Genomic DNA, 16,100 nt, shown 5'->3' with positions numbered 1-16,100 from the left:
TCATTGACATGACGTATCCTGAATTATTCACTTCCGGCCAAATGTAAATTGTGTAATCTATGTAATTGAAACGAACGTCAGGATTTTCGTTATCGCGTTAGAATCCTTTTCGCAATCAGGTACATGTATTCCGTAACGTTAAATAAAAATAATTAATAGCACAAATTAGATTTATAACAATGATATTCGTTTATTTTTTTTACACATTTTAAAATAATATGCAGTAACATATATTACATTAAAAGAGAAAGATTTTTAAATAGCGGAAATAATATAGTTTCCCGCCATTTAAGATATCCAATAATATCTATTGTAATCGTAGAAGAAGATTAGAGGGGAGGATAAAAGAGAGAGGATATATGAAAGTGATTGAAGGCTAAAAACGGCAAGGAAATCGACTGTGAATTTTGATAGAGAACTGTTGTTCTTCTATCTTGGAAATACAAAATGCATATTAAATTTCTTGTAAGTACAAATTTTTTATTTATTAAAATTTGCATAATAAACAAATCATTTGCTTATCTTTAATGGCCCAATTTGATTCAGAGATGACAAAATGTCATTCAAATAATCGCCAATACGTACAAATTTTATATATAGATCGTACATCGTATATTATAAGCAAGTAAATTTAATTATTATTATTATTATTTTAAATTAAACTTTAATTGAAAATTCTAAGTAGTATCGCCATTAATATTATGGTGATAGTAGAATAAATTTTACTTAAGTCCTCTTTATTCAATGATACTTATATAGTAAAATAATGATAAATAAAAGAAACTAAGATAAAGTAATAAGAATAAATAGGACGTGATATTCAATTGTGAAAGAGCAATGGACCAGAAAAACGTTCACGTGAAAGCGAAACAACTAGAAAATAAATTCTTTAACGTGAGAGTTAAATTCATTGATCAATTAAACATATCCGAAAGCAGAGATTAAAACTTAATGACAGATTTCGTTTTATTTGAAAAAGCCTATTTATTTTCGATGTTTCTGTTATTCACCTTTTCCATCAATTTATTTAGCTTTTAACCAGTGCAGTTCTTACGGTCGCAATTGACATTCCATGGCCCAACAATCACCGATTTTATAAAGGTGATCAACTATCATCGAGTAGCAAACACAAAACGAAGTCAATAATAAGAAAAGATAACGAAGAATTACAACCCCAGAAAATCAAAGAAACTGAAAACGCAATGAATAGATATATAAAAGTAAGAAAGGAAGAAAATATAGATCCTTGGAAATTATCAGAAGATACAGATCGAATACAATTTCAAATAGAAGGTCATGAAGGACCAAAAACGTACCTTTTTGGATTTGATACTGGAAATGGGTAAACAATTGAAGTCTTAGAATTGAATTTTATTTGTGATGTAATTAAATAAAATTAATTTATCTATAGTAACTTGTATGTAGATTATTATGTAATTATTGTGTTGAAAAATTATACGCATTGTTAGATTGGTTTTGTAATACATAGTAAAATAACAAGTTTAAAAAATTTAATTAATGTTGTCATTTCTGTAAATTTAGGATTTAGGAAAACAATAGTTGGAAAAATAATGACATTTGCGTATATTAAATCAAACATACTGTATAATGGATTAAATTATTTTTTTTTTTTTCCTATATTACTGACATATACTTCAAATAGTTAAAAACAGAATTGGAGAACATAATTACCACATAATAAAAATTCCAATTATCATTTATAAAAACTAGATTTATTTATTATAAACGTCCAATTTTTTCAGTATACATATACATATACATCGTTAGAAAACATTACATATGCTTAGAGGTATTTAATTAACAATATACCATATATTTATTGCAGAAAGGATAGACAATACAGATTAGAAGAAAGGCATCGCGATGGTACGATAAAAGGACAATATGGTTATTACGATGCGCAAGGAAAATTAAGGAAGATTCAGTACGTAGCTAAGCCTTTTGAAGGATATACTGAGATACATCACGAAAGTAATTTAAGAAAGATAAAAAATTAATCAAAAATCATACTTCTTTATTTAAATATATTAAATTTCAATATTTCAAAATTCGTTCATTACTAAGCATCAAAGCAAATGAAATATTAAATAATCTAAATCACCATTCTATTAAAAGTTAATTGAATAGAAGCAATGAATGATATTATAAAAGATGAAATTTGGATAAAATAGAACGTCTTTCGCATAAATTTTGTTCTTAATATGATAGATTGGAAGAAGTAAATACCGCATACTTGAAAAAAAGAAAAAAAAAAAAAGAACAACAACCGTGAATGAAAAGTAGAAGCTAAATTTAAACGCAAATTTAAATATGCTATTAGCGAGAAGACTGTTAAGAAGGTACATATGCATATACACTTATATGTGTGTGTGTGTGTGTGTGTGTGTACATATAACACGCACACATGCACACACACAATGTACATTTTTATAAATGTCACAGAGTTTCAAATTCCAGAATTTGCGAAAGTAATTTTCTCATTTAATCAAAGCTAATTTTCTCAAGGACTTTTTGTAATATTCGTGTTTTCTAATTAATAACTATGTAACAATGTTGCTATTACCTAAAATTCTTCCAATTAATACTTATTCTGATTAATCGTTAAATCAGCAATATTAACGAAATACCCTCGCCATTAATATCTGGTTTTAGGTAAAGTTAAATATAGGATCAAATTAATAATACTATTTCAAAACTTCGAATATATTAACATCCTCGCTTGTTTCATCAATAACTAATTTTGATTAGTAATGTGCAATTAATTCTGGAATTAATCAATCGAAACTAGTATTGGAAAAAGACATTTTAGTATTAGTATTGGATATAAGATCTGAATATATGTACAATAACACCATATTAATAAATAAACCACGGATATTCATGCAAATGTATATTTTTATAAAAAATAGATACAGAAACAGAATATATATATATATCAAAATTTGTTTTGTCAATAGAGATTTAAGAAAAAGTACCTTTTTATTTTTCACATCTTTTTTATGTATTTAACAGATCTTAATACATTATATATGTACATCTGCATAAATATTTACTGCCTACTTATAATCAATGTATATCTGGTATTCAAAAAAGTTTCAATAAAATTATTAACGTAAAATATATACTTTCAAAAAATTCTATTCTCTTTAGTTAATAATTGATATTCATATATCTATATTGTCATACATAATCTTTAATTAATATTTGTGCAGTAGTGTTAAACAACTATTTTTCATAAATAATATGTCATTTTAAGCTAAATAAATAGGTTTAAAGTAATTATTAAAAACTTAATTTTTTATGAAATTATCTTAGAAGTTTCTATCTTTTTAAAATAACTATTTTTATATCCTAGAAATTAAGTTTGTCCTAAATTAATTCTCTCGTTCTTGTTGAATAGAACTCTTTTGCATTATATATTATTTTCTTTTTACGTTTTCAACCCTTTATTAAACTTTTAATTTAAAAAATGAGATTCTATAACATTAAAACATTAGCACAAAAGAACATAATTAACCTCATTTAATTATTGTAACAAAAACTTTTAATTTTTTTAAAATATTCAAATATTTTTGAACATAAAAATTAATCCTTCAAGATATTAATATATCTACTTCTAAAATTGTTATTCATTACAACCAATCAGTGCAACTAAAAGTACAATCAACAATGTACAGCTCATATCACATTTTTACAAGCTTCTGTGCATGTTTCATATAGATTTTTACATAAATGGTCTCGTGGAATACATCACGAGATGAACATAATTTGTAAACGCTCATCTAACCGCAACGTCAATTTCTCTGTATTCTGTATTCTGTATTTTTTCGTGCTGTATTCCTTTTATTATTTTCCCATTTCTATCTTACTTCAATTTCTTGTCATCAGTTCCGTATGATGAACTCTTACTTATCTTGGACATTCCGATCATTCTTTGCAAAAGTAAATAAACTGAAACGGCGAAATTAAAAGTATTAATATTTAAACAATATATAGAATAAACATAAAACTGTGTATCATATTAAAATACCTACTTAAGAAGATACTACTCGCTCCTATCGAGAAATAAATTATCGATCCAGACAAGAGAATAATAATCAAATAATAAAGAATTGGCGCATTCACTACCACTGCCCAGAAAATTATATTAACGAGTGAATGATATCTTCTTTTTAATGTAATCTTTTCTAATTTGGGTACCCCACTAAGTTCAAAGAAATCACCTGTTTGTTCAAAACTTTCTGCCATACGATCCTAAAGAAAAAAAAAAAAAAAAAAAAACAGAAGTAAGAATAATTTCATAGCTAATTTCATTAATTTGAAATGAAATCATACTTTTTTCTCATAATGTTTATGTAACCATTCTTCAGCACCTTTCTCGTCTTCTGGCACTTCTTCTAACGGTATCCTGAAAATACATATGTACGCAGTGATCCGTTTCCCCTGCAGTATGTTCGTTAACGTTGGTTTTACAGGATCATCTGACTTAAACTGCAGTTGCATGTCATAAATGTCAGAAATTTTGCCCCGCATATGCGGTAAACTTGCTACGAAACCCTTCGTTCGAGGTGTTAAGTGATAATTTAATATTGGGAGATTCGCTTTTTGGGCAAATTTTTGACTGGCTTCTAGTTTTTCTGCTGTAAATCGTGTTCCCTCGGCACATAAAAGCAACTGCATAAAGTAAAATAATAATTAAAAAATTATTTCCGTAAAACAAACGACCTTAAGAGTAAATTTAAGATATATTAAAAATCACAGTAAAATATGACAAAATTAAAGATCAAATGATTGAAATTGAATATCAAAAGAAAAATTCTTACCGATATACTATCTGGGTAATTTACAAGCTCTTTAATTTGAAAGGTGATCACTTCTTTATCTTTTTCCCAATTTCTTTCCATAAATATATATTCAGCAAATCTCCATGCCCACCCTAATATTGGAACATACTGTAATGATTTTTTTACATATGCTTTGCAATTCTGAAATATGCAAAATTTCACAACATTAGAAGGTAATTAAGTTACTTTCAATATATCTTTTATGTATAATTTTAAAACCAACACCAAGTATTCCAGTACGTTCACATATGATCCATCCACAAAGCCAGTCTATTTCATATCTGTGGTTCATTAATATATATTTATGATTTTTTCTAAATTTTTCTACATCATCCATATTCATATAAAGTACAATGTCTAATTCAGACCACCATTCTGGTACAAATGCTAACTCTGGAAATGTAATTTCAATTATGCAGTATAAGAACAAACATTTTCTTTCTATTTAATTTCTATGTCAGAAAAGAATTATATTCAATAATTAAAATATATTAACATTCAGATTAACTAGCTACTGAAGAAACTAGTTACAAGAAATAATACATTTAATAAAATTAATAAAATTAAGATAAAAATTTAAAAATTTATTTAAAGCAAAAGTATCTCAAAATTGAATAATTAAAATAACTTACGACTATATAAGGAATAGCAGAGATAGTAGTTAATCTTGCGATAAAGATAGGTGGAAAAAGGTCTAAGACCAAAGTACAAAAGACACTGGAAAAAATTGATGATCAGGCCCGATGTAAGAAAAGTTATACCAAATACAACATAAATCACATTAGATTGCTTCAATACTGATAACAATCCCATCTTTGACAATTTTTTTACATGTGTTCAGTAATGATAAAACATACATATATATCTCTTGAAGATTTTTAATTTTAATATCTGTAAAAAAGTTAAACATGTTGAATACACATTGATAATAATTCAGTTTTAATTAATGAGATAAAATAGAACATCTCAAGTTTGTCAATCTTTAATCATAATTGAACTTTTAACCAGAGGTTTCTATTTCATGAATATCTAAATATACATATGTATACATATATTAAATTTTCATATAATTCTTGGAACACAGATATCCACATATGGGAGATCTCTATTCCACATGTATTTAAATACATGAACATACGAGTATTAATACTATTAATAATAGTTTTAATATAGGAGTCACAGTTTTGAATTTTGAATGTGTATTAAGAAAACGTTAATAATAAGCTAAATAAGACATTAGCAATGATAATCACTTAAAAGAATCAAAGGCAAATCTTAATTAAGGTTTCAGCCACATAAGTTTTGAATTTTCCAATTACACCTGTCATTTCATTGATGATGATTTCTTCTAAAAAAAAGTGTATTCTTATAAACTGTACTAGTTTTACAATATTTAAAAAAGATTCTATCCTTCTCCAATGATTTCTTGTAATTTTCAAATTTTGTGCCACAACAGCAATTCAATATGTAAGCGATATAACTAGACTGTGTGTGTCACTGTCTCCATTATTCTGCGCAAGCCATGTTAGAAGTAACATGTTAGTAACATTTAACATCAAAACAATTTTAAACCTCTCCTACAATATTTTTATTGCAGAATTCACAGATCGTTCAATCAGTGACCTGATTTATTTTGTCCAATTCTTTACAAGCAAATGAGTGAGGCATTGAAGCTGCTATTATTATCTTTTTCACACAATGTACTATCATATTTGCTATATAACGACTAACTTTACCTGTCATTTCATCAACTGAAATGCAAATAATGTTTTTGTACACTTAGAATAATTTATTTTATAGCAATCTTGTAAGTAATTATTTCTTAGAATTAACTCGTTGGGAGTATTTTAATTCGTACAGTTTTTCAAAAAATTTACAAATAAAACTTTATTTAAACACCACCATTGATAGCCACTACTGCTTTGCATAAATCAATATAAATAAACTTATTTTTCCTTGCCATGACCATTATATCGAATGTTGTCATACAAATCTTCCAATTTTGCTTCAGCATTTCTTCTGTGCATAGCAGTATCGGTATGTTGTTTTAACTAAAATTTTCATTCACATAAAATCTGAATCACAGGATTAATAAAAAAAAAAAAAAAAAAAGAAAAATGATATTAGATATTTAAAGTCATTGATTTTAAATTATATTCATAATATAATAATATTATTGTTCTGTTTATAATAGTATTATTGTTATGTTTATCATTTGATCGCATACTTCTTTATTGCAGGATTCACAAGCAATTGTATCGCCATTGATAATCAAATGTATATCTGCAATTTCAGATATCCCTTTTTTATCATTACATATCTTTGCTTGTTTTCAGCATTGTACGATTAATGGAACACTGATGATATTTGTATTTTACTAATATTACAATGCAATTGACTGTGATATTAGACTTTGTAGATAACTTTTTATTATCTATATCACTCATGATTTAATCAGAACATTGCAACAAGCGGTTTTTATAAACCACTCGTATGATATCATGAGACAATATTATAGATAAATTAGTAGTATAATATAGATCTGTTGTCAATACCGAATATAATAAGAATATGCGATGAGAAAGTTGCAAGAAACAAGTTAACATGATATTTGCCAACGTTTAATGTCTACTTTTGGACATTTATACGAAATATGCAGAACATATATAATATGTAATTTATACAAAATAAGGAACATTCTTTTATAACCCTCTAATGACAAAACATATTTCTATCTTGGTTCAATATTTTTTCCTACTTTCTATAAAAATATGCATTTACATAAACATCCATAATCTACATATAACATTAGGAAAGCAGAATCCTATCATATACAACAACATTGAATTAAAATTGTTTCCAACATATTCAGCTGTTTTTGTTTACACTTGGATATTTGTTTCTCAATGTTTGAATATATGTTTCAATATAAAATGATTAATTGTTTTATAGCATTGACAAATAAGTTGAGAAACATGCTCTCAAGCTTTTCTTCATTTTTTTTTCTAACCATGGTTTTCAAAACATAGTTTCAAGTAGCCTGTTTCTTTATTACTTCTTTCTTATAAACATTATAATTTGGCACTCGTAATTAGTATCTAATAATATATTGTGTGTATCTACTCAATTATGTTATTATATCCTTCATAACTCATATAATAAATAGCTTCATCTTCATCGAGCTTTGCATGCTGTATCATGACCAACTTCTTTGTTTCAACATTTAAAACATATATTTATGTAATTGAGAAAATATATTTACTCTATCAAAATTATACTAATAATGTAGTTCAATTTATATGAATGAATATTATCTCTTTATTATGAATTTCTTCATAACAATGAAACAACTCTAGAAAATAAACAATCACAACACAATAATTATTACCCATAATGTCAAAGATCTATGTATGTCATTGATTAGTGTCAATATACTATATACGTATACGTGTATATATAGAATTATGCAGAAAATATGAATCCTTATATGTATACAGAAATCAAAATGCATTGTATCATTCATATATTAGGAATATGAATTTTCTATTTCTTAATACACGTTATACGTGTCCCGTGTACACGTGTCACTTTATTATCTATTCAAAACTTTGACTTTTATTTCTAACCATATATACACACTTAAAACAATAATTCGGAGATATTTTTAAATAAAATGTTTTTAAAAATGAAGCACAACATAACGATTAAAATTGTTAGGAAAACAATTTGATATTTTAAAATTTCATAAATATCAAAAATATAAGGTATCCTTTAACTATGTATTAGTCGTACACAATAGAATAAATATTATCATGGAATTAAATCGCTACTTGATTGTATATATTAATCATACATAGTGTCTAAACTTTATTTATATAATACAATACAGAGAGAGATTTCGCAAGATGAAATTCATTATTTTTCTTCGTACTATTTATATGTATCTGATTTCTTTCGAAATGAAATGTATAACCTCATTCTTTGTTGACAGAGAGACACATTGAAGACAATTATTATTGGCCAAAAAGTATGAAAACTTTTAAAAATCATTTTCAAAAATGAAATAGATATTATAAAGACGATAAAGTAATGTATGCGAAGAAGGAACCGATCGTCACTTAGTTATGGAAAAGAAGATCAGTAAACGATATAAATATTTAAATTCATATAGTAGAACGAAAAAAATTTGTTAAAATTGAAATACAATTAATGAGAAAGTATATTATATTAAGAAACGTTTTTAATTTTAGGAAAAAGAAAACAAAACACTTGAAACAATTAACAAATTTTCACAATTCAACTCACCCAACTTAAATCATTTCTAAAATCTCGGGTCAAACAATAGTCGCGTGCAAAGTGCTGGAAGACACTAACTTCTATGTGCCTTTATTTACATGGTATTCACGCACGCATAAAAGAAGAGATCAAAGAACGCTGATTGGTTGAATAAAACATCAGTTCTTGATCACTAACTAATGAATATCATTTCTGATGATCAGGTGATACTGTTGTTCAATAAAAAGAATTATGTAAGAATATATTCCATATTTGGTGTTTATCTAAGAATTTATTTTATGTAGGTTGGTGTCCATGCCGCCTCCAGTACAGCGCGCGAAAAATTGAAAACAATTATCAGAGTATAAGAGCACAAGAGCAGAATATCATTCTTATTACAGAAGTAAGTGTTTAACACTATTTACTACCACGAGAATTTTATATATATATGTAAAAAATGAAGGAGATCTGAGAACGTCGTCATTCACATTGTAAGAAATTGTTAAGTGAGTAAAAAGAAAGAAACGTGTACATTAATATATGGAAATGCAACAGTTGTATACATATTGTAGTAAAAGGAACATTTCTATGTGCAGGCTATTCCACGCAGCTGGAACAATCTATAATGTTAAAATGATCTATAATGTTATAATGTTAAATGTTAAAAGGAAAATAGAAAACAATTTCATTAGGAAAAATTACACACATGCACTACGTGATTCATCATTGGAAACCATTTAATTTTTTTTAATGAAATGTTTTTCTATTTGCTGCCGTCTTAACGCTATGGCTTGTTCCAGTTGTATCGAACACCTTGTATACACACATATGTTACATAATATATTATTGTTCAAAAGTACATGGGTCGAATGTAATTTATTTGCAAAACTACAAGAATGATGTTATCTTTATTAGAGCTATTGTATAATATTATGATACGACAAAATATATTTATAAAAATTAATATCAATAGGTATCAAATATTATACGGCTGTTTTGATTGTTAAACTACAGAAAAGCTGGAGATAAAGAAGAATTGATCGTGACAGAACTTTCAAAAAATCAAGAACGGTACAAAATCGCAGAGTGTGGCATTCACATTGTAAACACGATTTTCTCGGTACCGCGTTCTCTGAAATGGCCAACACGACATAAATTATACTTGACCGATTAACTTTAAAAGCATACATTACCAAGCGTATCACATTAATTAGAATAATCAACAGATCGTTTGTTTCATTCCTTTCTTATCTGCGAAAGATTATCTCGCTGGATGACTAAGTGATTTAAGCAACGCGTATCGAGTTCAGAATTTATACAAGGTCGTTGATGAAATACGGTATCATTTCCTGTTAACGAATCAATTAATATCTTCGATTAAAAAAACTTTAAAAAATATCATTCCACGTCGGAATTTACTGCAAAAGGTGGGAAATACATTCTTCGTATCACATTCCACTCCAATAATTAAATAATATGGCATACACGGTTTATGGGCAATATTTTGATAAAATTAAAAAGATTTGATAAAATTAAAAGATCTTTTTTCTTAATATCTGAAAATATATTGGGATCATACATTATAGAGCATTTACTTTCCCAACAAACACAATAACTTAATATTATACACTATATATAAACTTAATATTTATCAAGATATAATACACAAGCCACGATAAAGAGATCGAAAAGTGTTTGTTGGTAATATTTAATGAGCCGACATAAATATTCGAAGTTGGACGCGGAAGTTGTAGCTTAAACCGTTTCTTTTTCAGCATACAACTTAATATTAACAAGATTAATTTCAACTTAATATCAACAGTTAAATGTTACAAATATAGAAAAGTTACCTGTAGCTTATAATAATGCAATCGATAGTGTTTTATCAGGAATGAATTATTAATTAAAAAGAATTGTTATATGTATATGTCCTCTTGCCCTGATTCAAATAATGTTGTATTCGATGAATTTGCGTTGAACACACAAAAATTAGGCTTACTTTTACGCCTTTCCCGCCTTTTAAATTCCGACTTGCCACACCATTCGCATCAAATATATGAACAGTGTTTTATCCATGTACAAATGAATAATTTTAACTCACTAAACTTATCACCACCGGTAAAATTAACCGTGTTCAAAATTTTGTGTATAATTTCCTGTATGTAACGTTATCACATCGCTGTTTATTTCGACGATCTTTCTTAAAACATGTATACAATAAATTTTTCAGTATTTACTTCTCCTCTCATTTTCTTTTTTTCCAAAAAATATACGTAGCCTCTCTTACCTACCGCGACCGATCAATTTGATCGGTCGAGAAATTTATGATATTTACTTACTTAACTATTTTCAGGCCGCAGAGTTGGACGACATAGTGTACAATTTTATAATTCGAGGAGTGAGTGAGGGAGGGAGGGAGGGAGGGGAAGAGAGAGGGAGAGAAAGAGAGAGAGCATCACAGTATAAAAGTTTTAAAGCATTTTCCTTGCGTTATATGTTACAAGTGCAAATTTGAAGAAAAAAGTAAGTGCGTAATATTTTGATGTAAATTTTCTATTTCATATGTAATGAATTATTCTGTAGCGAATATTTATCCTAAAAATGTCCACGCATTGAAAAACTATGAAGTCATTAGACAAAAGGTAGATAACATGGACGAGAAGTGTTTGGATATTGATGAACAGAATCTTTCTGAAATTGAAAATAAAATTGAAAAAGATGATGACCTATTTGACATATCCAACGAATTTGACGAATCCAGACACGGATAATGAAGAGAAGAGTATCTTGAATAAGACAAAATGTAAAAGACAAAGGGGAATGATATTAACACTGAAGTACGAAAGTGAGTGTGATGTAGAGGACCAACGCATCGAAACTGCTGCTGATGGGACAGTTTCATAGGAGATAGAAGGTGGTTCCAAACCCGGAAGAGCACCAATTCACATAATATCTGTAGAGGATTATCAGGTCCGACAGGATATGCTAAACGAAATGTTATGAAAGGAAAAGTAGAGATTGCATTTTCTCTGATCATAGACTACCATATAATGAAAAATATACGTGCACAGAGCGTGCACAGAAGCAGAAGCATTTAGTTGGGGCCTAATTTTTTTTTTTTTTTTTTTTTTTTTTTTTTTTTAAACTATAATTAAATGCATTTTGTTGCTCTGCTGTATATTCACGGGGCATATAAGGCAAAAGATTTAGGCGTCTCATATTTGTGGAATGGCCTTGAACAGAAAGTGAAATTTACACAATAGCGTAACAAATATAAATGCAAATAACTGGCCACAATTGACTCGAGTCGTGATGAACAACGCAATAATCATTGCCTTCTCAACAATTGCCAACAGTTATTTGCGCATACGCTGCTACGAATGCATAATTATTGATAGAATTCACTGTAGTGGTACCGACAGTTTCTTGCGAATACCTGGGAAACCAAGATCGACCGTCGACTATATATATATAGAAAAAAAAAATCATCGAAATCGGAGAGAACGTAGCTTCTTGCAGATTCACGCAATTATATTTCAATTATTTTTATAATTCAATATTTCAATTCAATTTATATAAAATGTAATTCTTTTTTATTGCATCATTTAAAGATAATATTTTGTCCAATTTATTATGTTGACAGAATCATCGCCACAAATATTCATATCGCCGAATTCTTCATCATGGTAGCATGACTTCCCTCCGATAAACCAATGCTTTACTGGATGCCAAGCCGCCTCCATGTATTATGAATTCTGCCTATAATTATGCGTCCGTAATAACGTATGCATTCGTATTGTTTGACGGCGGTCCTGCAACGCTTGGATACAGTGATGACCCAGCACCAAAGTCCAAAATTGTTGCGTGTTTTATTTGTTAGGCTGCGAGACTTTTCCGATTACGAAAATATAAGCTTGTATGGTAGAGTTCTTAGCGTTGCGTCGTGCGGTTTCTTTGATGACGAACGAATTGCCATAAACAATGAGTTAAAGGGCAAGCAGGGAAACGTGAAGAGGGATCTCTACAATAGACATCACTGACTTAACATATACCTAACTCTTATCTTTTTTTTATAGTATTCCGAAATAACCGAAATAACCGAAAATACAAACAAAAGATAAAGAAATTACAAACAAAAGAGTTAGGTTTGAGTTAGGTCATGACATGTATAGCCATTGAATATATTAGACATATCATATTGGGAAATCTGACATTTATAATCTTTTCGGATCATAAACTTATTATATTTGCTTTCTAATAAAAACTGGGAAAATGTTCGAAAGACAGTTCCGTTTTCTAGATTTTATTCAAAAATTGTCCATTAATATAATTAATATAAAGCACGTAAGAAATACTCGAAGTATTGTTTCTGATGTAGTATGTAGTACATACAATCTGTGGAACCGATTGTGACCTAATGTTAATAACATAGGCGTACGTTTATAACCTAGAATTGTCGATATTTCCGGTGAATGTTCTGTGAAAGTAAGACGTGTGAACGATGGATGCTCACGTATCTTAGAAGATGTTATTTTCTAGGTTTCTATGCCACTGCACAGTTATGTTAATACGTAAATTTGACGAAAATCGCCAATTATGAACGGAAAGTTAATAGAGGCCTAAGAAATTTGCCTGTTGCTGGCTACCTCGCAGCGGCCGGAATAAAAAAACTAACTCAAATCCAATGCATATATTGATGATATCATTTTAAATTGAATTATAACAGATATAAAGATATAGATTCTTATAGCCTCGCATATACAATTGTGCACGAGGCTTTCATTCGAAGGATCCGTGAAATATCAAAACTCGTCTAACCCTCATTTACGTATACTATCTGACAATACCCATTATTATTGGAATTAAAATCGCAATTCTGTTAGAGTATTTATCAGATATTTATCAGCATTTCAATATGTTAAAATATTAGATTACATATTCTCTACCAACATATGAACGGCCGCAATAAATATGAACTTCAATTTATACTCAACGCCATCTATGTATAAATTAAGAGCGAAATTTAAAATCAACTCAAAAATTCACTGCAAAAATCTAAGAGAAAAGATTGAAGAAGAAAGATCAGGGATCTTATTAAAAATAGAATTTTCGATTCATTAAATTTATATATATTAGACAAATAGTAGTTCAAGCCAATTAATCCTGTAATACAAAATTTGCATTACATCGTAACACAACATTTACACTAACTTCTATAGTTAGTGCAGTTATTGGAAATATTTTCTGTTATAAAACTAAAAATGTATTTCAGCGAAATATAATTTTAATCTTTTAAATTAAAAGACAATTAGTAACAATTTTTTTCCTTTAAAATTACTTTAAGTTACTTTGCAGAATGTATGAAAAGCGTGGCTGGAATGCAGCAAACATTTATTGAAATTGAATAAGTAAGCAATATATACGACACTAATCATTTCTAATGATTAAATAAACTAAATATAGTAAATTTAGTTAATTTCATCTAGAGAATTCTGTCTAGAATTAATTTTATCTAATTCTTCAATTTGCATTTCTGAAAGTGATAGATGTATGATATTGCAACCTGAAATTTAATCGAGCGATTACTTAGGAATGAGCAATAATTTCACTAGTAACGTATCGTAAACATTTTATTACTTGTCCTATTGTTATATAACATATGCTCTATAATTTTCACTCACATTATGTTGATAGCATTGAATTGTCTATTGGCCAATCAGCGGTAGTCTTGACACGCCCCTTGAATATTCGTTTTCGGTGACTGAATGCAGGTCAGAGGGTAAACAATTTCAATAAATTTTTCATTGAATTTGTAGTTTTTATTGATTGATGGTCTGAGTGACTTCTGCCAAATTCTTCAATCATTTAAAATGGTGAGTTTAATATTTTTAATCTATAACTGTAACATTATATTATTTTATTAATAATGTCAACTAAAATCAGTAATAACACTTTTTAGAGATAGTGTTCGATATAGGAAAGTCTAACTTTATAGAATCTCCCATTCACGATAAAATTTTTGAAAAGGTTTTTTTGTAAAAGATGTTTGTGTATTTTTGTGATAGTGATATTCTAAGAAAAATTTTTACCTAACCTAAAATGAAACAAACGTCAAAATGGCGCCACCCAGTGACATACATGAAAATTTTGGTTCTTCGGTCATTTTAAAAAAATTAAAAATATAAATTCATTTATATACTTTTTGTAATGTAGACAATCTTTTGTTAACCCGTATAAATGTCTTCTTGATGTAATTCGTACTAATGAATTAATATTGATATCTCCTAACATTTCTTTCCTGTCTTCTATTGAAATTAGTGAAAGTTAATATATATCTTATCGCTTATTTATATTGAATTTCATGTGGCTTGCCGCCTGTTTATGCTAAATTTGAATTATATTAATTATACTAAATTATATTTACTACCATCACACTCACTACTACAATTTAATTATATTAAATACTAAGATGAAATTTGTATAAATTAGATTTATTCAAGATGGCATTAAATTAGAAATATAGTATAGTTATATTAGACTTAACAGTTTTATTATAAATCTATAGAATTCCATTTATTAAAAGTATGATTAGACTTACAAATTCACTGGGTTACAGAATATTAAAAATTAAATCAAACTTAATTTTAATGTTAAAGACTGAACAGCAAATGGATTGTGCTTTGGATTTGATGAGAAGACTGCCACCTCAGCAAATTGAAAAGAATTTGAGCGATTTAATAGATCTAGTGCCATCTCTTTGTGAAGATCTCTTATCCTCTGTTGATCAACCCTTAAAAATTGCAAAAGATAAAGAATCTGGAAAAGATTATTTACTTTGTGACTATAATAGAGATGGAGATTCCTATAGGTAATTGTGAAAATGTGCTTTGCTCTATTCTGTTATTAATATTGTTATTATATTTAGTTTTACTAATATTACATTAAGAACAAAAAAATAAT

The 16,100-nt window shown here is 27.9% G+C and overlaps 4 protein-coding genes across 6 annotated transcripts in view; 3 read left to right on the top strand and 1 right to left on the bottom strand.

The window, feature by feature from the left end:
* Positions 1–2: 2 nt before the first annotated feature.
* Positions 3–2,287, top strand: LOC126922168 (uncharacterized). The gene is made up of 4 exons (XM_050734501.1): positions 3–119; positions 323–465; positions 1,032–1,342; positions 1,847–2,287. The coding sequence occupies exons 2-4, from the start codon at positions 448–450 to the stop codon at positions 2,016–2,018; spliced, it is 501 nt and encodes a 166-aa protein (XP_050590458.1). The 5' UTR covers positions 3–119; positions 323–447; the 3' UTR covers positions 2,019–2,287.
* LOC126922151 (1-acyl-sn-glycerol-3-phosphate acyltransferase gamma-like) lies at positions 1,712–9,386 on the bottom strand. The gene is made up of 7 exons (XM_050734463.1): positions 9,171–9,386; positions 5,498–5,756; positions 5,089–5,258; positions 4,845–5,006; positions 4,357–4,695; positions 4,056–4,275; positions 1,712–3,972 (listed from the first exon to the last, which is right to left on the bottom strand). Exons 2-7 carry the CDS (start codon positions 5,676–5,678, stop codon positions 3,887–3,889), a joined length of 1,158 nt encoding a protein of 385 aa, XP_050590420.1. The 5' UTR covers positions 5,679–5,756; positions 9,171–9,386; the 3' UTR covers positions 1,712–3,886.
* Positions 6,046–16,100, top strand: part of LOC126922134 (FACT complex subunit Ssrp1) — a 24,584-nt gene continuing 14,529 nt past the window's right edge. Inside the window, exon 1 of one of the 2 annotated variants that reach the window (XM_050734419.1) lies at positions 6,046–6,056. The gene's annotated coding sequence lies outside the window, so the exon portion shown is untranslated. Of the gene's footprint in view, positions 6,057–6,163; positions 6,175–16,100 lie in introns of those variants that run through there. The other variant, XM_050734418.1, reaches the window with a different exon arrangement.
* LOC126922159 (F-actin-capping protein subunit beta) overlaps positions 14,846–16,100 on the top strand; it is a 3,199-nt gene continuing 1,944 nt past the window's right edge. The window contains exons 1-2 of one of the 2 annotated variants that reach the window (XM_050734484.1): positions 14,846–15,013; positions 15,797–16,008. In XM_050734484.1, the coding sequence (XP_050590441.1) occupies positions 15,011–15,013; positions 15,797–16,008 (215 nt within the window). In that variant the 5' untranslated portion in view covers positions 14,846–15,010. Of the gene's footprint in view, positions 15,014–15,787; positions 16,009–16,100 lie in introns of those variants that run through there. The other variant, XM_050734483.1, reaches the window with a different exon arrangement.

This window comes from Bombus affinis, chromosome 11, assembly GCF_024516045.1.
Source record: "Bombus affinis isolate iyBomAffi1 chromosome 11, iyBomAffi1.2, whole genome shotgun sequence".
In the NCBI taxonomy this organism is placed as follows: Eukaryota; Metazoa; Arthropoda; class Insecta; order Hymenoptera; family Apidae; genus Bombus; species Bombus affinis.
The sequence above is the reverse complement of the archived record's forward strand: the minus strand, read 5'-3'. Positions and strand labels throughout refer to the sequence as shown.